Raw genomic sequence first — 20,865 nt, 5'->3', positions numbered from 1 at the left:
GATCTAGCAGCGAGGATGAATTCGACTCGCGGCCATACTCGCGAACATACAAATATTAAATCGCCTTATGCCGATGGTAGGATGCAAGGCCACCTCTCTCCGTGCGTCCCCTGCGGTATTTGCTATTTTTTTATGCAAGGCGTCATCTCCTGGAGTATTGGCCTGTAGTGCCTTGGCCTCAGCTATGATCGATCTGGCAGTATGGGTTAACCAATGTCATTGCTTATCTCCTTTTTCCCATCACATCTGACCGTCAGGAAACATCTCCACCACTCCTAATTGATTTTCTCAGCCATGGTATTAAAATTCCTTTCATGGTGCTGATATAGGGATCTTGGTTGTCCGCCTGAATATCCACTCCTTACGCTTGGTCTTATTCAACTGTGGTGGCAGTAAAAAAAAAGTTCAGCAATAATTTCTGTAAGTATTCTAACCAGTGGCCTGTACGATTTTAGTTTTTTATAGGAAATCTATGATTTAAGTTCTGTGATTCAAGTGCAAAATCATAGGTTTCATTGGGTGCCCTAAATTCAAAGTGGAAACCTTAGTATGCTTACTAAGATTTACAGAGATAGATTAACCGGATGGTCGGAACCAAAACGTTTCGTGGCTCCTGCTCTCGTCCCCGCGGGCGACGGCAGGGGCGCAAACCCTAGCCCGTCCAACAGCCGCCACCCTCCCCCCCTCCCCTGCCGCCGCCGGCGGAGCCGCCGAGCAAAGCTCGGGCGGTGCCGGCCGCGGCGGGAGCTCCTCTCGCGTGCTAGGGCGGCCTCGCGGGGCGGTTGCATCTGGTGGCGACGATCTCCTCCGCTCTTCTGCCCGGCGGCGCAGCGAGGCTCGACGGAGCCTCCTTGGCGAGCTTGGTGGCCTCCGGGCGGCGCATCGGTGGGGGGATGCGTCGACGGAGGCGTTCTGCCGGCGGCGCGCCGGCTTGGGCCCGATCTGGGCCTGCTGCGGGCCTGCAGGCCTGGGGCGGGTTTGGTGGGCAATGTATTGGTTCTTGCGGTGGTGTCGTGTCCTGCATCGGTTGCAGGGCGTGCCCCTCCAAGGCCTCGACATTCGGCGGCTCGGCGGCAGTGGGCATGAGCCGGTTTCTTCTCGCTGGCCGGCGTGGCGTCGGGCGGCAGGGTGCCTGCTTGCTGTGTGCCGGCCTGTGGTGGTCGGTGTGTGGCTGCGAGAGTCGTCTCCTCTTTACTCAGACATCAGCCTGCAGGGGTTGCCGCTGGGGCTGGCGAGTGCCATGGTTTCGCAGTGGCGACCATGCTGGCGACGCGCTTCCACCCGGGGGCCGTCGTGGCTGGGTGTTGAGCCCTTCGTCTTGCCATCGCTGCGCAGGACGCCGTCTCCTTCATGTCTTGGTGTGCCCTATGGTTCTGCAGATGGCGGCCATGGGTGCGGTCTCCTCTCCGATGCGAGGTGAGCCGTGGCAGCGGTGGTGGTGACTTCTTCTTGCCGGTTGCTGAGCTCCGGTGTCGGGTCCTTGTCGGAGCTCTGTGGCGCGTTGAGGGTGCTCTTTGCGAGAGTACTCAATGGGTGTGTCTCTGCTTGGTGATGCCCTTCGACTCTAGCTGGCGGCACACAGGCGTCGTGGCGTCGTCTCGGCCGCGTGCGACCCTTCGGCACCCCCCTCGACGCAGATGGTGTCGGTGCGTAGGGTGGTCTCGGTTGCGTGCTTCCCTTCGATTACGTCGACGGTGCAGTGTCGTTGCTAGGTCTCGGCGATCCAATGCCGTTCGATTACTCCTGCGAGGACTAGCGTTGTGGTGCCCCTCTTGCGTTTTCCCTGAGCTCTTACTTGTGATCGCTGTACTTGGGTTGCGATGAGTTCTCATCGGCCAACCGCCCCATAGGTTTGTGGGGTGGCCACTTTTTCCTCCTCGGTCTTGTGTGTTGTGGGTGTGTGTTTTTCTTTTTCTTCTCCACCCTTGTAACCCCTGTGTACTCTGGTTCATTTGGATCCATCTTGTAGAGGCTGAAAAGCTTCATAGGCAACTTGACTGAATATATGTTCAGGCTGGCTTATGCCCGCCGTAGTCACAGTCAAAAAAAAAGAGATAGATTAACCCGGTACGCTTCATACATCTACGTCCATGGAGACTGTACGGCAATCTAATTTGCACATCTTGAAAGAAGCTTCTTGGTGTCAAACAATAGTATTGATAGCTTAGTGAGTACGATGAGATGCATATTAGGCGACATCCTATCATTTTCCCTAACCTAAGATGCCAACGTCGACATAACATGAACCAGAGCGATGTCACCGACCGTGGCGATGTTTCCTGAGGCAAAGCGACGTCGCTGATGCCGGGGCAGTCCCGCTATCTCGGCGTTAGAGCATCTCCAACAGGCGCGCTATATCGCGGCGCGCTATACCGCCGTTTCGGCGCGCTGCAAACCGCTGGTGCGCGTGCTACCGATTTTTCCCACGGGGGCTGCATTTTGCAGCGCGCGTTGGTGCGGGAAAAAGGCACCTCCGCCGGAGGCTGTATTTTGCAGCGCGTTTCGACCGTTAAATTCAAAATTAATCAAACGAACGATTAAAATTTGATCGAAAATACGAATATTTAAAAAGTTCAACGATACAGCGCGACATAGTAGTCGAAAACGAAAATCTAACTACTCGGAGTACCAATCGAAGTCCGACGAGTGGGTGCTCGGAGTCGTCTCCGACACCGGCGTCGACGTCCACTCGAAGGAGGAGGAGGAGGACAGAACGATTGTCGACGGCCCTGCGCCGTTCTTCTTCTCCTCCGCCTTCCTCGCCGCCTTCCTCGCGGCGGACTCGGCGCGGCGCTTCTCGCGGCTCGCCTTCTTCTTCGCCTTGAGCGCCGCCTTCTCCTCCTCCTTCTGCGCGTAGAAGGCCTCCGTCGCGGCGAGGTCTTCGGGGAAGCGCCGCGCCCACTCGACGCGCATCGCCTCGTCGCGCTCCGCGATGAGGAGGCACTGCTCCAGCTCGCGTCGCCGGCGCGCCTGCTCCTGCGTGATGACGGGCGGCGGCGGCGCGAGCATCTCCGCCTGCTCGCGGGTGTAGACGTCGTGGAAGTTTAACGACCGCCGGGAGCGGCCGAGCCGCCACGCGACGGCGTCGTAGGCGCGCGCCGCCTCGTGCGCCGTGTCGAATGTGCCGAGACGGATCCGCTCCTCGCCGGAGCGGATCTCCGCGTCGAATCGGCCGCTCGGCCACGCGCGGACGCCGTGGTAGCCGGAGGATGGGCGGCGGCGCGGTGGCATCTTCGCGTCGTCGGGGAACGGCCGGAGGTGAAGCAGCGCGGGAGGGAGAGCGGCGGGGAGAGAGAGAGGCGCGGGAGGAAGACGCGTGGGAGGAGTGTTCAGTCGACGCTTCGCGCGTGTCGTCTATATAGCGCGCGCGGCAGCCGACGCGGCAGATTTCCCGCGCGGGATGGCGCAAACGCGGACGCGCGGCAAACTTTTTAGCGCGCGCTTTTTTCCCGCACCTGCTGGAGCTGCGCGCGAGCGCCCGCGCGCGCCAAATCGGCGGTTTTTTTGCCGCACGGGCCTTTTAACGCGCCTGTTGGAGATGCTCTTATTACATGAGGCGCCAGAGTGATGCCCGCTGTTCCGACGGCAATCCCTGGCCACAGGAGTGTCTATACTGAAAATAATGATTTGCACGTTGGAGAAATCGATCAGCTGCATGTATCTGTACTGTTCCTGTTCGACGCCTCCACGATATACATCAAGCTATATACTGCAGGAAACTAAATTACCCTATGGTACACGGCGCCGAAAAATCGAGTTCAAACATGGTGATCAAATTGCCGAGCCACAGCCCAGACTAGATGCACAAGAACATCGAAGCCACATCATGCCATTAAGCAGAGAGGGGGGGACAGCAATCGTGTCTGCTGCTACGGCCGAGTCTGATCAACATCATATTTACCAGGTATGTCTTCCTACGGTTCTGACCAATACCATTAAATAGCACAGGCGACTGAACTAACGTGGAAGAGGTAAAAAATCGGGAAAGCTAGAAAACTAACAATATATGAAAACACATTTGCATGTTATACCATCATTTGAATCTGGATCGATAGAGTTATTATTGACAACAACAAAATGGTTCTCAGATATCCTTACTTGGTATGGGGTTAGGATATTTTCACTCACAAATAGACAATTGTTGCAACACATGATGTGTGCAAAAATTCGTTATGAAAATACCGCACAGATGCTAAAGTGTACGTACCATATAAAGTTTATCATGACCGGACAATCATTTCTAAATAATAAGAGGTTTTAGTTTTAAATAGAAGTAGTACATAGATTTGAGTATATGCTATGAAACAAAATAGGGCACTTTCGTTTGACGATTTATAAATCGTAAAGATAGAATATACTCAGTTAGCCTTTCGAGTTAGCCATTAAAATGTTCAATCAGCAGTTGACCAGATCCCGTAAAAGCTATACATGTAAAATTAGATATGCTTATTTGGAATATTTGTAATTTCACGGTTTCATAAGTAGGCATATTATCCTTTTCTCGCATGTTTTCACATTCTAATTTACAATTAGATTAACATATTTTGGTTTCAAATGTTCCAACAAAGTCCAAAGATGGTAATGACCTTGAATGGAAATAAACTAAACATCGGGAAATAATAATCAGCCCGTGTGTTGCACGGGTTAGCGACTAGTACAAATACAATCACATATGATATAGTGACTCACCCACAAGCATAAAATCATTCCCAAGATATTTAGTAACAAAAGCCACTTGGCTCTCCAAAAACAAACCAAATGAGAGGATAATACCCATGCCACATAGGATGAAGATATCTACATAACTTGAATCCTAAGCTATGCCACCTCATGCTTAAAGAATTGCTATGGATGAGAGCATGACAACCAAGCACCTTACTCACCAAATCAAAACAAGAGTCACCCACCTATGTGTCATGATACTAGAGCATGCCCAAGCCTATAAAAGGAACCCTCTACTTCATCCATTTCATCCTCTTGCACCATGATGAAAGAAAACCAACACATTGAGCCACTCCATAAAATATTTAGGATCAAGATGAAGCGGCTAGGAGGTGGAGGCATACCACAAGATGCAGGTTTATCAGATTTCCTGAAGAACAAGCTACAGAAGATAGCAAGGTAGAATTCTTAGGCAAACCACATATTTAGTTAATCACATCATCATTCCTTGAGTAGAACCATAGATTATAATCCAAGACCTTGTGAAGTGAGAGGGGTAATTGGAATAACCATATCCAAATACTTTTAGGGATACTTGGGGAAGCCCATACCATGCATGATCACCACAATTGGGTAATGATCATATACTCTCATAATTGGGAGTAGAAGCCATTGAGAACAAATTTCCCATGATAATGCCATAACCATGCTAGGGAGAAATAGAAGAAAAAGCCATAAGTTAAACCTACATGATAAGTAGATATCATTCACCACATGAAATGATAGGAAGATCATGAGTAAGCAACCCTAAGTTATATCTCAATCCTAACTTGTGAATCACTTAGTGATCATAAGTAGAATCCTACCACATCTATATTTCATTCATTCATCAATTAAAGAATCTAAGAAAATCTTAGAGTCAAACTCTATACTTTATATGGTGAGAAACCATTCATCATGCATTATAACCAAAGTTAACTATAAAAAGAACCATAGCCACTTTAGTTACTTTAATGATAGATTAAGGATAATAGCATAAGTCTATTGGTATAAGATAAAACCAATTCTCAAGTCCTTAGGAACTAAAGGAGAACCACAACTATTAAGCAAGTAAACCATCTTGTCATGGATAGTGGAGACTAAACCCTAAGTAATTATATCATCTTAAATAGGGCAGATTAAAACCTAGACCACATATAAGTTCCAAACCTTGTGCCATTAGGTGAATATGATTAGAACCCTAGAATTTCTCACTAGTTAAAGCTTATGCTTAAATATGGAACTTAAGAATAACCTAGTACTAAACCATTTAATTAAAACCATATGTGGGATCAACCACTTATCCTTATAATTAATTAAGACCTCATAATAATACTTAAAATACTTTGAGTAGAAATTATCCACATTAGATGATTCAAAAGAGAGTTGTGTTCCAAAGAGAAAAAGGAATTTCAAAGAACACATAGATTCATGGCTAAATTAAAATTTAAAGAGAAACCACAAGGATACAAATAAAATCATGAATTACACATTTGTCTTGGGCAATAAAATAATGCAATGACCATTGTTATCAAATCCTAATACAAATTGTCAAATACCTGCAAAATTAGAAAAGAGTTAAAATATGAATTCAAATCTGAATTCAAAATAGGAAATATAAAACAGAAAATAAATAAAAGAGAAAAAGGAGAGAAGCCTCACCTGGACCTCACATAGTCGCAATAGCCCACCAGCAGGCCAACAAACCTCAGCCCAGCACTGCCCAGACCAGCCCACCATACCCCTTCATCAAAATATCAGAGAGAGGAGGTCGTCCTCATCCTCTTCTCGCGCATGGAGGACACCACGACGCCGTGGCCAGCTTCTCCTCTCGCTGGCGATCCCTCCTTCCTCAACGACGTGACGAGGCTCGTCTCGACGCCTATAAAAACCCCTGCGTGAACACTAGCCCGGATTTCTTCCTCCTCTGCTCGATTTTTCCCTTCTTACCGAAACCCTAGCCGCTCAGACATCGTCCATCGCCATTGATGGGAGCACCCCCAAGCGTTTCCGAGCTCACCTTCGTCATCAGCGTCCTCGACATGGTCACTGTGCGCGAGGAATCGAGCCGAAGCTTCCGCCAGCGACCACGTCTGGCCGTCTTCTCCGACGCCGGTGGTGGCCCAATCCGGCGAACCAGGCCATCTCCGACCACGCCGTCAAGCCTTGCGTGCTCCTGGTGAGCCATTGATTCCCCTAGCATGCTTAGATCGCCCGATTACAGCCCTAGCATGACACGCACCGTCGGTCCGTGAGCTCTGCCGCTTGGTCTCGCCGCCGGCCAAGCTTCGGTGACCATTCGGTGGACGCCACCATCACGAGGTTCACCTCGGCGCCCTCTTTCCAACGATCCCGCGCACAGCCCCGCGGGAGAACGCAAACGCCGACGACCATCGAAGTATGCCTGCCGGCCACCGTGTCCATCGCCACGTCAGTAAATTTGACCCAGTCCACGCCTATGTGGCAGATGAGGTGGACACGACCCCACTGGTCAGTGCCTCTGTGGGTAGAAAGCTCAGGTAGATTTAGTTTCTCTTTTGTTTTATTTCAATTCTATAAATTACTAAAACTTTAAATGAATATAGAAAATTCATTATAATTCAGAAAAATACAAGTGAGATATCAAAATACTCCTAAAAATAAACTCTATCCAATAAAAATATAATATGAAATTTTTTATTTTAAATAAAAATTTAATTGTTTAACCATTATTAATTAAGCCTTTTCTTTTAATTCTAAATGCAATTAAAATTCAATAATTAGTAAAACTTTCCAAATTAAATAAAAACCAGTAAATAAATAAAGAAAACATTAAAACTAATTTTCTTTATTTGTTATTTTGTTAATCCTATTAGAAGGATTTAAACCTTGAATAATAAATACTTAAATTATTTCCAATTTTATTCTATTTTAAATTGATTAATAACTTCAACCTTATAATGAAGTTATTACCTTAAGAACTATACGGTAGATTAGGAAAACCTAATTCCATTATACATAAAATAGTAGTTCATAATTTTATGAGGGAGTCTAAAACCCTAATGCCATTAAGAACACTAGCTTCATTAATCAATATGAACCCTAAATTGTTTCTAAAACCTAAACCCTAGATATAACATGAGATCATTTACTTCCTTTTGATTCATAGAACCATAATTAGCAATTAAATACTTGCCTTGCCACATAAAATGTAGGAGCCCTATTATCAATAATTTAGTATTCCATGTATGCATACCTATCCAACCTAGTTGATCAAGTAGGATCAACCAAGTGTAAACCCTAGCTCCTATTGCCAAAACCATCATCCATATCTATCCATGCTTAGCATCACACCATTGTGATGAACTCCAATAACAATTATGCCAAATATTGTGCATTACCTAACCATATTCCACTAAACCCTACAAGTACTAGAGAATTATGTATCATCATATTTAGGAACCAACCATTTCTTACCCAGTGAATCCAATAGCAAAACCTAGACAACCTCAAGTCTAATTGAGATACTTCTTCTTACTTAAGAAGTATGTTCTTCAAAAGTTATTCTTTTGAAGTAAATAAGGAGTAGCCTCTAGCTATCTATCACCAATAAGATATAAAACACCTTGATAGCACCCATGTATAATTAATGGATTAAGATACTTATACTTCACTAAAACCATATAAGCCCTAGATGCTGATGAATCCAACGTTGTTGAGATCCATCTAAATCTGACTCCAGAAACTATTTAGAAGCCATAGTAAACCATAGAACTCCATAACCCTAATTCTCATACTTATTCTTTATTAAAGAACATGTTCTTCAAAAGTTATTCTTTTGAATATATGATAATTAACCATTAACCATGTCATAGAGTGCTAAAACCAACAATTGTTCATTACATGTTAGGATTATACCAATTCTTATTATTGTGTGCTAGTAACCTTATTGTTGTAATATATTTCATTACTTATTTATAATACCAAGTAATCAAACCATAATAAGAACCTTGATTGTGAATCAGTCTAAAAGTGCAACACACCCTGAACTAATCATACCAAGCCACTAATCCTAAAACATCAGGGTTAGGTCACGTTTAGAACGATTGCATCCCATACTTATGCATTATTGCATCTTTGCCAGTCTTTTAAACATCGTCCTTACCGGACGATGATGCTATTTCAGAATTTTGAGTTATTGCATACCGAAGACCTTGACTGCATAATCTTGCAGTCAAGAAAGGCAAGTTCATCGCTTGCTCATGTCATTTGAGTATTTTTACCAAATTACTTGCAAAGTACTATACTTATCACTCTTGCATGAAAAGAAAAAGTACTATTTTCATAACTATGAATATGACTATGTGGTGGGCAATGGAACCATGGTATGTGTTGATATGGTGGAGGTTCCATTGCAAGGGTTTATATCCATCTAGGATTAAACAAAAAATGTCGTCCAGTGATTCTTGTGCCGTAATAACCGTGTTAACCATAAGATCTGGAGTGGGACGGAGTAGTCAAAAGTGTTTCCACCTCTCTTTCATCAACGGATGTGCTTACCGCAGACACTTGATCTCGAGAGACAAGCGGTAGGGTGGGGCTCCCGTTGAAGTCCCCACGGTAATGCGGTCTATGATGGGTTGCATCTACCGGCGAAGGAATTTATGGTAGAGCCCTGAATTGATGTCATGGTCGGGGGCCGTCCTTAATTGGTATAAGAGCACCGGCGAGGACCCAGGGTCGGGGATTGCAACAAATGGTTGATGTTCGAGGTAGCGGAGGAACATGATTTGCTAGACCTTATACCGGGCCTCACACCAAAGGAAGTGTGGACGGGAAAGATCACCCGGTTGGCACCAAGGTTAAGATCTCTTATGGGTAAAGCAACATACCTCTGCAGAGTGTAATGAATCGTGACCTGTCACTCCCTGTTCCGGGATATGGAACTGCGAACGCTGCCGGAAAGGAACTCCATGAAGTTCTAGTAAACCGGTGAAGGCTAACGGACATAGTTCTTCTGAATAAAAGAAAACTTTTGAAGAAATGGTTATGAAAACATGCATTGGTATTGGACTTTCTGGTCTAATATTGTAGCTAGTGCATTAAACACCACTTTCCTATAATGAACTTGTTGAGTACGCTCGTACTCATCCCACTCTTAAATCCCCTGCTTAGATATGGAGGCATCGAAGGAGGATCTACAGTGCAACTCGAAGACCGAGGAGTCAACAACTACTTCAAGGAACAGGAACCTGTCAGAAGAGTCAAACACCACATCCAACAATGATAAAACCTAGCTTAGCAATAGAAATGAACTAGTTTCCTAAACCTAGCTCCTATTTAGCTAGAATCTATTCATAGCCTCTATATCTAGTTAAATACTCTACAAATAGAGTACGTGATAAGACTAGACTACGAGTCGCTCTTATGGAGTTTATTTGCAGTTTTACCTCATTGTAAAGTAGGAGGCTGTGATGATCTTATGTAACAGAGTCAATGTTGTAATTCTATAGACATGCCTTGGACCCGCATATGTTTCTGTTGTACCACTCTGAGCGATATAATACTAGTGAAACGGTGTTTCATTGGTGTTATATCAGACTTGCATACTACACCATGCAGTGGTATGCCGGATCACCACATGGGGTCAAGCTCCATTCCTCTCCTGAGGATATTCCACCTGAGAGGGAGGCTATCGTGTGCAAGGCGCCACCGAAATTGTTTAGCTTGGGGGGTAACATTAGCATTCCAGATCATGTTTCAATTGAAGGCACCAGAAGGTGCAGAATTTTCGCCGGAGGGAGGAGAGGATCAGTGAAACAAGGAGAGGGGTCCCGGCGGGGGCGGAGGAAGTCTCATTATTACTGCGGGTTAATAGTGATATATTTCAGGGATTAAATCGGAAAATTAGCGCGAGTACGTATAGCTGCCTGGCTGGAACCCACCTATGTTTAGAGCATCTTCAGTTTTGTGCCTTATGTGCCGCAGGATGATTTCGGATGCATTTAGAGTCACCTCCGGACAAAAAAAACCCAAAAATCTGTATAAAAAAAGATTCTTTCCAACCGTATCCCTTAAATAACATTTAGATACATGCATTTTAATAGAGGGGACTGCCCAACCTGGAAAAAGTAGCCGAGAGAAAATATGAAAAAATAACATGTGGGAAGTAGAGGGCTGCATACATGCATCCAAAGTTTCTTTTGTGTCAGACGTCCCAGGACGCCAGACAAAAAATACAATGATGTTTAGTTTTGGAGAACGCGACTTTAGAGAACGCGACTAGGGATCTTTTTTTTGTCCGCGGATGAGGATGGTCTTAGGGCATCTCCAACGGGACGACACAAACAGACGCCCCGTCTGCGCGGACCGGAAATGCGCCTGCACCCTGCTACAGCGGGGCAGCGTATAGTGTCCGGGACGTCTGCGGAGACGTAAATGCGGCACATTTGCGTCTCCGCAGACGCTGAGTGGTCGCGCTGAGCGTTCGCTCGCTTCTCCCATGGGCCCACCTGACAGCGACCCTGGCTCAAGCCGGTGCGGGAGGGCAACCGCGCCGATCGACGCGCGAACCGCCAGAATGGAGCGCCGAACCGCCGCAGAAGAGCAACACAACCCTTTTCGTTATACGCGCCACCATTAATCCCCGCTCAATAAGACCCCTGCGCCTACGCTAATTCATCTTCAACTGGCATGCCACTCATCTTCATCTCCAACACCGGCGTGCCACCTGCGTGAAGCCATGAGCAACCCGCCGTAGCCATCGGACGTCGACAGCGAAGGGAAGCCGCTGGCGGCATTGGTGGGATAGAGTTGCCAGGCTGAGCAACTCTAGCTCCCCGCCGAGGGAGGGCGAGGAGGAGGGGGACGCCATTGGCCACGACGACCAGGACGAGAAGGAGGAAAAGGAAGAGGATTCAGATGCAAGGTGGACACGGCTGGAGGAGGAGGAGGCGGCGGCAAGGAATGAGGCAAGGGGCCGAGCGAGGGCGCAGGCGAAGGCTCGTCATTCATTCACCGACGACGAGGAAAATCCCAATGATCACTTGTCGGAGGGGAACTCAAGCTTGTCGGACGCGTCGACTGCCAGTACCTCTTCGGAGGAGGTGACGAGCAGGAAGCACGTTCGTGAGGATGACGAGGCGGGGCCTTCAACAAGAAGTAGCAAGTTTAAAATTTTGTATGTTCTCGCAGTTTGTATGTTTAATTTTTTTGAACTTGTTGCACTAATTTCAAAATATCAATTCTACTATGGTATGATCAAACACTCATTCGAGATACTTCGCATAGGGAGCCATGAAAGCAATTTGGGAAGGGGTTCATGCAATATTAACCAAAGAAATATCTCCAAAATATCAATCCTACTTTAGAAATGCGTCGGGGTACCTTGACGCAAACGGACAATTTGCGTCTTGCTACCATTTGGACATCCGTGGATCAATGCAAACAGACGCGCGCTTATAGTTTGGACGTCCGAAATGCGTCGTCCTGCTGGAGATGCCCTTAGTTCCACCTCGGGAAACTTAGAAGAAGGCGACCTGCATAAATAAATATGCGGAAGCTACATAGATTATCGGCTCCGGTCAAACAATTTAATTTATTTTTTCAAAGCCTTGCTAACGCAATCTTACAAGTGATCTGGGATGCAGGTTCTTCCCATGGAGAACAATAGGTGGAGAGAAGACGCAGGGGACGGGAGTTACCAAAAACAATACCCATACAAAATAGGGTATAGGTAAGGCTGGACGTTCGGGCCGAGCTTTTCCTGACTCGGCTCGTTTTGGGCTCGGCCCGTGTTAGATGCAGCCCGAGTCGAGCCTACTTTCCTGGCCCGTAGTGGGCTAAAAGCTCGCCCGGCTCGGCCCGAGCCAGCCCGTTAGCTCGCGATGTTTTTTCCCTGAGTAAAGAAAGTGAGATGGGCTGTTAATTTTGGCATATTATCTGATCCATAGGAAAAGGTAGGACACGACCAGGGTCGGTCCTCTCGCTCTCCGCTCTCTCCCACGCGATGCCGGCTGCCGCCGCTGCCCATGCGATGTCGCCGCCCCTGCCCACGCGATGTCGCCGCCCCTGCCCACGCGACGCCGGCCTCCGCCGTTCCTGCCCACGCGACGCCGGCCGCCGCCGCTGCCCACGCGACGCCGGCCTCCGCCGCTCCTGCCCACGCGACGCCGGCCTCCGCCGCTCCTGCCCACGCGACGCCGGCCTCCGCCGCGCGTCCCGATCTCTCCGTTCGTGATGCAATGGAGGGGAAGAAGAAGGTCAGCACACGGATTTCTTCCCCCAATTTGCTTGGTCATCAGCGCATCAAGGATTCCATCATCTTCATCCGCCTGCTGCAACCAAGGGCCCACCTGGCAGTGTCCACTGTCCAATGATGCTTGGCTCGCGAGCCAGCCCGAGCCAGCCCGAGTTTTGCAGCGAGCTAAAGACTGGTCCGCACCGAGCCCAGCTCGAGCTGGCTCGTGTCCAGCCTTAGGTATAGGGTATATAGGTATAGGTATGAAAACTTATAATTTTGAAAATTGTTCCTATACAAAATGAGTTACCATGAATTGAAGATGGTTCCTAAAGTTGGTCTTTTGAATATAATTTTAACCTGATTCTATACATGGTCACCACAGCCGGTTTCACGTAGAACTCCGAAAAAAAAGATATATATGAAAATATAATTTGGACAAGTGTCAATCTCCAGCGGCCAATCGGCGATGTGCTCAAGGCGACTGAGCACGCTCAACCGGGGGTGAATGCCATCCCCACCGTCATTGGTCGATTTGATTCCGACTGAACTTGAGCGACCCAATTGAGTCGGCGAGTTGCTTCTAACAGGGCCAAGCCGAAGGTGTTGAAGAAGATCGCACCCACGCGGGGGGCAGTGGCAACAAAGGTGGCCGAGGCCAAAAAGGCTGCTGACGCTGAGCTGGCCGAAGCAGCCAAGGCGAAGGAGGACGCTGAATTGGCGAGGGAGGCCAAAGCTAAGGCGAAAGAGGCCGCCGACGCAGAGTCGGCGAGGGCAGCGGCAGCCAAGGCCAGGGCCAGGGCGAAGGAAGCCACGGAGGCCGAGGCGACAAAGGAGGCCGTGGAGGCCGATGCGGAGAAGGCTGTCGAGGCAAGGAGAAGAAGGCCGCGGAGCTAGAAGTGTCGAGGACGGCTGCGGCAGAGCAGGAGCGTCTGGCCGCCAAGGGCGCGAAGTCCGGTGCTGCAGCTCTGGAGCAGAGCCGCACATGGAGAGGCGATTGAAATTTGCTGCCGACCCCGCGCTTGCCAAGGAGCCGACTTCGTCGGTGCTAGGCGCAGCCGAAGGAGCGCAGAAGAACGCGCCGACCGACGCGGTTGTCCGCACCACTTGTTCGGAGGAGCTGTTTCGTAGGGCGACGACACACCCGCTACCGTCGCTCACCTGCACAAGGCTCTCGGCGATCTCCACGTGGTAAGGAGCTTTACTGGTAGCGTATGGCTTCTCCCCAGTCCCCGAGGGTCGACTCATTCCGCAGGAGCGAATCGAGTCTCTTCTTAAAGCCAGACGATTGAATGTTCCCTTGCTTACGTCCTTTTTGACTTGTTTTGTGTAGCAAGAGATGAGCGAGCTCGGCGCTGAGCTCCGGCGAGTGACCTCCGTGGCCGCGAAGCCAGCGAATAAGCATCAACAGTAAGTGTTCTGATCGAGGATTTTATTTACTGCATTTCTTGTTATTTGTCTCTTTCCCCCGAATTTCTGTTGATGGTATCCCTCTTTTAGTAGCGGAGAGCAAGAAGATGCTGGCGCAGACCCGAGTTGGCTATGTGTTGAAGGCGGAGGTCGCCGCCCGCCTGAAGGATCCTAACGAGCGAGAAGTTGCTGCTGAAAAGGCAGCGAAGCACGTTTAGTCGGATGTGGACGAGCTCACGGAGGTCTTGAACAACAAGGCTAAGGAGCTGGTGGATATGATGGACGCCCACAAGGAAGCGCTTGGGGAAGCGTCAATGGCGAAGGCTGACACACTCGCAGCCGCCGCTACTACGCATGAGAAGTAGCTGGAGGCTCTGAGGAAGGCTCACGCGACTGCGCTCGAGCTAGAGCGAGAATCTTCAAGCAGTACCATCCTGGCGTTGCAGCAAGAGAAGACCACTTTCGAGACCTTCGTCTGCAAGATGTCTCGGCAGCTTATTGGTAAGTATCGTTCACTTTTCTGGTTGCCGCTTGTAAATTGTTGGTCGACTCGCAAGTCCCCGAGCATTACGAGCTCGTGCGGGCGAGTCCCCAGGCGTGGCGAGCCCGCGTGGGCGAGTCTCCCAGCGTGAAGTTCTAACTGTTTGCCTTTCCATGTCTTCATGTTCCTGCGACTTCGTGAAGATGGCGACTTCCAGGGAGTTCTTGTAGACTGCGACGATCCGCGTCACCGAATGCGCGGCGGATATTTTGGCGGTGTTGCAGTACCTGAGCCCGCGGGAGCGCATTCCGCACGACGACTAGTCGGTCTTCTGGGTTGTCTCCAACGTTCCCGTTGTGGTGGATTGGCTCCGGCGGTCAGCCTGCCGGGTCGACATCACCATAGAGTTTAGCATGGTACTCGTCCACTACCCTCCACCGGTGGAAAAAGGGGCTTTGGTCGCGGTTCGCAACTGCCATTAGTCGCGGTTGCGCAACCGCGATCAAAGTAGCGCGACTAAAGGCCCCCCCTTTAGTCGCGGTTCCTTACGAACCGCGACTAAAGGCCCGTCCACGTGGGCCGCAGGCGAGCGCCAGGGCGGAGGACCTTTAGTCGCGGTTCTTCTGGCCAACCGCGACTAAAGGCCTCCGCAGGGTTTAGGGTTTAGCCCCCTCCCCTAAATACGTTTCTTTTTAATTTGTATTGTTTTATTTCTTTTGGGTTTTAATTTTGAAGGAGTTTCACATATTCTACGGTACTACATACATGCATATGAATGTACAATTTCAAACAAATTTGAAATTAGAACCAAAAAGAATTCAAGAGGAATATACAATATATATTCAATATCGGATGACCATATACAATATATATTCAATATCGGATGACCATATACAATTTTGAACAAGTTTCCATCCATAATTTAGTGCATATAAAGTTCTACGTCATCGTAATGGTGTTCTCCTCTAGGATCGATGACTTCCCTCGCCAACCATCCGGCTAGTTCCTCTTGAAGTGGTCGGAGCGAGCTTCGGACTAAGCGTCTTCCGAGGTTATTCCTCGTGATGTTGTTCTCACACTTCGGTCCCGCTCATTGCATATCTCCGGATCCTCTCACAAACATAGTATCCACATAGATTGGTCCCCGGGGGCTGCATCTCCCCAGTCGTCCGCACTTGCCATTTTAAAATGTAGCTCTTTTTTGAATTCACCGACCTTGGTATCTACGAACCGTCTCCAAACCCTACGAGGCAAAGAAAATTAAATGAACAAGAGTGTTATTAATTAGTTACTTGATATTAGGAAATGATGAACGAAATAGGCCGATCGATATAGAGCGCAAATGAATGAAAATAATTACTTTTGCATCATTTTTCTCATGTCGGCCCAAAGCGCCGGATCCATATTCAGAGAGTCGTGGACGAGAACTGAGGAGGTCTGAACTTGAATTACCATAAGAATCCGGTGGAACTGCGGACACGATACATGCACAATCATGCATAACTCATCGATTAGCCACATACCATGCATGGAGTAAACAAAAGAGAATGTGCTCAAGACAGAAACACTCACCCAAAATGGTAAGGAAATAGAATATCACTTTTGAGTTTCTGTTTTCTAATAAACCGCCACAGGTCATCCTCCACGTCGGCGGGGTGGTGTTCTAACACATATGAATTAACGATTTGTGGGTCAATGAACCCAACATCATGGATGTTCCTTATTCGCATTTCCCGCTTCTTCATTCTGCATATATATATATATATATATATATATATATATATATATATATATATATATATATATATATATATATATATATATATATATATATATATATATATATATATATATATATATATATATCGACGCGGATTTGCTACCATGGTGGCTAGCTACGCATGTTGTTGTGGCCATCGGATCCTTTACAAATACTTTACAATTTGCTCTAATTGCAGAAGAAAACACATGATCTGCACAAGTCAGATGAGACGAGCTAGTCGTGACCTGCATCCTGAGGTTGGGTACAGATGGAGATGCTTCCTCTATCACTACTAGTTGCCCAGTGACCTGCATCACGAGGTTTGATCCTGAGAGAGAGAACATGTAAAGAAAAAGTCTAATTGATGTAGTGCTGCACCTCTCTGAATCCATGTTCCACGGAAAAATTCGATATGTTTCTTCCTTTGTATATTGCAAGAATGAGTGCAAGAATGCATTCAAAAAATTATGTAAGAATTTGTGCAAAAATGCATGCAATAATTCGTGTAAGAATGCATGTAGTCTTTGGATATTGTAAGAATGAGCGCAAGAATGGATGAAAAACTCATGTAAGAATTTGTGCAAGAATTCCTGCAAGAAATCATGTAAGAATAGAGGAGGAAGAAATTGGTTTGGTCTCCAAACTGAAAAACTATCTGAAACATGTAACCACCAATTTGCATAAATATCGTTTCAAAGGAAAAGCATCTTATTCAAAACAGAGAAAAGGGCTGGAAGCACTGAGGATAATAAGTATCTAGCTAGCTCAAATGTCAAAACAGAGAAAAGGGCTGGAATGTGGCGTGACCCACGTCCCACGACCATGGTATGCATGCCATACTGTAAGGCTCACATGATCAATATACACTACAGGCTCGTCAGATGATTCACACACATTACAGTACATACTAGCCGCGATTCTTTTACCAATTTCTGTCGGACCTATGCATTGGACATGGACTAATTCTACAATCAGTAAAGTGAGCGCATTTATTTTTGGCAACTTTTGCTAGTCATGGAGGCCACTAATCTATTCCTAGAGTAAAAATCTGAAGTTGATGTTCGGGTGTTGATCTTACCGAATCAACCACCGAATCGAGTGCTGAATCGACCATCAAATCGAGCACCCAATAGACCATGGAATCTGCAGCTAAATTGGTGGCCACGATTTTGGGATAGAGAAAAAATACAAAAAAATCGCAATGGACGGCAGGCTGCCTGAGACCACCCCACAATGGACGGCACTTGCAGGCTTCGTTGGATCATCCCCTTATGGCACTTTGAACCCCATCCAGCATAGTAGCTTCCTAGCATTTTTTGTACACAAAATTCCATCAGTACACGCGCAGAACGCACACCACGAGACATGGCTAGGAGCATTACACTAGAAATTCCAATGCAAAAAAGAAGAGCAGTACACTAGAAATTCCAATGGAAAGACAGCGCCAAAAATTCCAACAAACTAGCAAACTAAATTATATCAGGGATATAAAGGAATTCAGCATGGCCCCTATTCCCTCAAATGATCAAGCAAATCAACCGTCAAATCGAGCGCCGAATGGTTGATTCAGGGAAAAACAAATGATTGATTCAGCGACTAACATAGTGGACGGAGACATTTTCTCTTAGAGACCACGATTTTGGGATAGAGAAATCCATCAAGGACAAGAGAAATCTGCAGCTAAATCTCCACCTACTCCTCTTCCCATCCGGCACGACAGCAGTCCACGGAAAAAATCCATCAAGGGACCATCCCTCAGCAAGCAAAATTTACTAGTTATTTTGAATGAACATTGGATCTGTATCAGGAACACAACATGTAATACAAAGAAATCAACATCGGCCAGATTTCCTCATATAGTCAAGCAAAATCGAGATCGGAAAAACAGGTAAAGCAAAAAAGTCAAACAAAATCCAGATGGAAAAAGAGGTCCAGGCCACGGGCAGGGGCGAGGATTGGTGTGCAAGCGGCGGGGAAAAATATGTAGTCGTGGTGAGCGGCAGGAGCTCCAGGTCCGGCAGGCTACCTGAGACCACCCCGCAATGGATGGAACTTCCAGGCTTCATGGGCGCGTAACGTTGCGTGTCCGCGGCTTCATCTCTGCTCCCGCACACGGGTCTGGAACTCGGCATCCTGCAGCATCACGTCCACCACCAGGCTCGCGGGGACGAAGTGGAAGGAGGGGGCGCGCCGGAGAAGATGGTGGATGTGCGGGAGATGGAAAGGGCCGCGTCCACGGAGAAGGTGGGTGGGGAATGGTAGATTTTTTCTGAGATGGGAGGTAGGTTGGGGACGAGCGGATGGTGGATGGGTCCGGGGTCAGGTGGGGGAGAAAAACAAGGTGTACTCGCTACTAACGCCGTTAGTTACGATGTGGGGTGGAAAATGGCTTAAGGGCAGATCCAATGGTTGGATGGGGGTGCATAGCTAGCCACCATGGTAGCCCACTATTTTGGATATATATATATATATATATATATATATATATATATATATATATATATATATATATATAGTGCAGGCAATGAACGAGATGGGGTAGAAATTAATAAATCACTTACGTAACGTAGCAACCGATGATAGATTTGTCGAGGTCGCGCAGATTGAATGCAATTGAACAATTCACTCGTATGAATTTGTACATAGTAATGTTTGAAGTGATGCTCATATCTAACTTCCGCATAGATATAGTCTTTGGCGTTTTTATGTTTTATGTAACCCTTGTACCAATTTAGCAGACCTTTCATTTGTCGAGGTAGATCCTCTTCTCGCGTTGTGCTCGACGAGAGGGCCATTCTTCACATATGTAAATACTACGTCCTTCATTGGCGCCTCATCAAGGCCTAACGATTGCACGAAGAGTGATACCTAAGTCGGCCGCTTGTTCTCTCGGCACTCGTTACGGTCAATCCATGTCTTTGCAGCTGCTATGATATCGGGGCATCCGGACCGGCGGCTTGCACTATGAGCGGGCGATCGATTGTTTACTTTGTTCCCCGAGCCGGGCAACTTCTTTCCCCCTTTCTAAGTTTTTCTCGGCCTCCTCCAAGGCTTTCTTCTCCGCCAACTCTTGGTTCCTCTTGAACGCGAGTGCTTGCCTACGAAGTTCACGTAAATAGTCGTCGTGCATTCTTCGCGGCTTGGGACGGTGTGTTCAAAAATGACTTAGCCCAGCCTCTTTTCCTTGTCGGAAAATACTTGCTTGGGCTCGGGCTCTCTTTTCTTCTTGCAGTCCGCCTTCCATTTCTCATATTCAGCAGCCGCGTGTGCGTCGACTTCCTCGGCACTACGTTCCCAAGGCCTTGTGGGGAGAGGCTTCAGTGATGGCTCGGTATCTTTGTGGTTCTAGGTACATAAGGGTCCGGGTTAATAACCCAGGATCGTCGCTTCTTCGCCGGAGGTGGATTGGGGGCGGTGTCCGATCACCCGCCGGACGAGGACCGGGCGGCGTCGCTACCCGCCGGAGGTGAATTGTGGGCGGCGTCGGCCGACGTGGAAGGAGGTGTAGGTGAAGCACCACCACCACCACCGCCACCGCCACCGTCACCGCCACCGCCACCGCCACCACCACCACCGTAGGGGTGGACTTGTTGGCGCCTCGCTGGAAACTTGATAAATTTCTTCTGCCATAGAATGAACCGGCGCTTGACATCTCCAAGTCTTTTCACCCCTTCGGGTGTAGCAATGTCAATGTCCAGGTCCTCAAACCCTTGGACTATCTCCTCCACCGTGACACGAGCATAGCCATCTTGAATGGGGTTGTTGTGGTGGAGTGCTCCAGTGTGGTAAAGCATCGCCGATGGCTACCTTCATGGACATGTTCCCGATAGGATAATACAGATGACATGCTTTCATCTCCTTTATATCGTCCACGGGGTAGCGAGGAGGCTCGGTGCGATAATTTCGACCACCGGAGGCTCCGGTGCGATAATTTCGATCGTCGGTGCACCGGCCGGTGAGGCCTCCGTGGAAGCCACGCTGCTTCTTCTCCGCTTACCGGCTTCCGAGATCCATTGGATGATCTTCATGCTGCGCCCGAGCTGCATCTCTTTCGGCTACTAGTACACTCACGGTTTTCTTCATCACATCCATTTCCGTTACCAACTTCGCCACAACATCTCGCATCCCGATCCATCTTTCTCTTACGGCTTCGTAACCGTACGGGTCATCGTTCTGGGAACCCTACTTTCCACGGAATGGGCCCCATGCCTCGTACACGTCCTCCGTGTTCAGGATTCCCGAGGGCTTTTGTCGGGCGTCGTTCTCTCGTTGAACTTGATCCTCCCCTCTTGA

General features: G+C 47.9%; 2 protein-coding genes and 1 long non-coding RNA gene across 5 annotated transcripts; 1 reads left to right on the top strand and 2 right to left on the bottom strand.

Annotated features, from left to right (window-relative positions):
- Window positions 1-312: 312 nt before the first annotated feature.
- LOC127320942 (uncharacterized) lies at window positions 313-3,231 on the bottom strand. Its single transcript, XM_051350000.1, has 2 exons — window positions 2,833-3,231; window positions 313-381 (listed from the first exon to the last, which is right to left on the bottom strand). Exons 1-2 carry the CDS (start codon window positions 3,229-3,231, stop codon window positions 313-315), a joined length of 468 nt encoding a protein of 155 aa, XP_051205960.1.
- A 9,406-nt stretch (window positions 3,232-12,637) lies between these two features.
- On the top strand, window positions 12,638-15,481 carry LOC127320936 (uncharacterized). Of its 3 annotated transcripts, none has more exons than XR_007863690.2 (5): window positions 12,638-13,423; window positions 13,510-14,110; window positions 14,253-14,329; window positions 14,420-14,830; window positions 15,014-15,481. XR_007863690.2 is itself a non-coding variant. In XM_071821903.1 (5 exons), exons 1-2 carry the CDS (start codon window positions 12,739-12,741, stop codon window positions 13,814-13,816), a joined length of 510 nt encoding a protein of 169 aa, XP_071678004.1. In that variant the 5' UTR covers window positions 12,638-12,738; the 3' UTR covers window positions 13,817-14,110; window positions 14,253-14,329; window positions 14,423-14,830; window positions 15,014-15,481. The 3 variants fall into 3 exon arrangements, 2 of the variants coding, with proteins under 2 accessions (XP_071678004.1, XP_071678003.1); XM_071821903.1 differs by having other exon boundaries at window positions 12,638-12,941; window positions 14,423-14,830; XM_071821902.1 differs by having other exon boundaries at window positions 12,638-12,941.
- Window positions 15,482-16,641: 1,160 nt separating this feature from the next.
- LOC127320934 (uncharacterized) lies at window positions 16,642-18,906 on the bottom strand. Its single transcript, XR_007863688.2, has 3 exons — window positions 18,599-18,906; window positions 17,651-17,878; window positions 16,642-16,880 (listed from the first exon to the last, which is right to left on the bottom strand). It is a non-coding gene; the product is annotated as an uncharacterized lncRNA (long non-coding RNA).
- Window positions 18,907-20,865: the final 1,959 nt, after the last annotated feature.

The sequence above is a fragment of the Lolium perenne genome, chromosome 6, assembly GCF_019359855.2.
Source record: "Lolium perenne isolate Kyuss_39 chromosome 6, Kyuss_2.0, whole genome shotgun sequence".
Taxonomy (NCBI): domain Eukaryota; kingdom Viridiplantae; phylum Streptophyta; class Magnoliopsida; order Poales; family Poaceae; genus Lolium; species Lolium perenne.
Note: the sequence above shows the minus strand (reverse complement) of the source record. Positions and strands in the feature narration are given on the sequence as shown.

Coding starts and splice junctions, on each gene's coding strand:
- LOC127320936 (XM_071821903.1), top strand. CDS start 12,739: ATGTCGCCGCCCCTGCCCACGCGACGCCGGCCTCCGCCGTTCCTGCCC. Junction 12,942..13,509: donor CAATGGAGGGGAAGAAGAAG/GTCAGCACACGG, acceptor TGCTTCTAACAG/GGCCAAGCCGAAGGTGTTGA.
- LOC127320942 (XM_051350000.1), bottom strand. CDS start 3,231: ATGCCACCGCGCCGCCGCCCATCCTCCGGCTACCACGGCGTCCGCGCG. Junction 382..2,832: donor CGCAGAAGGAGGAGGAGAAG/GCGGCGCTCAAG, acceptor CTGCCACCACAG/TTGAATAAGACCAAGCGTAA.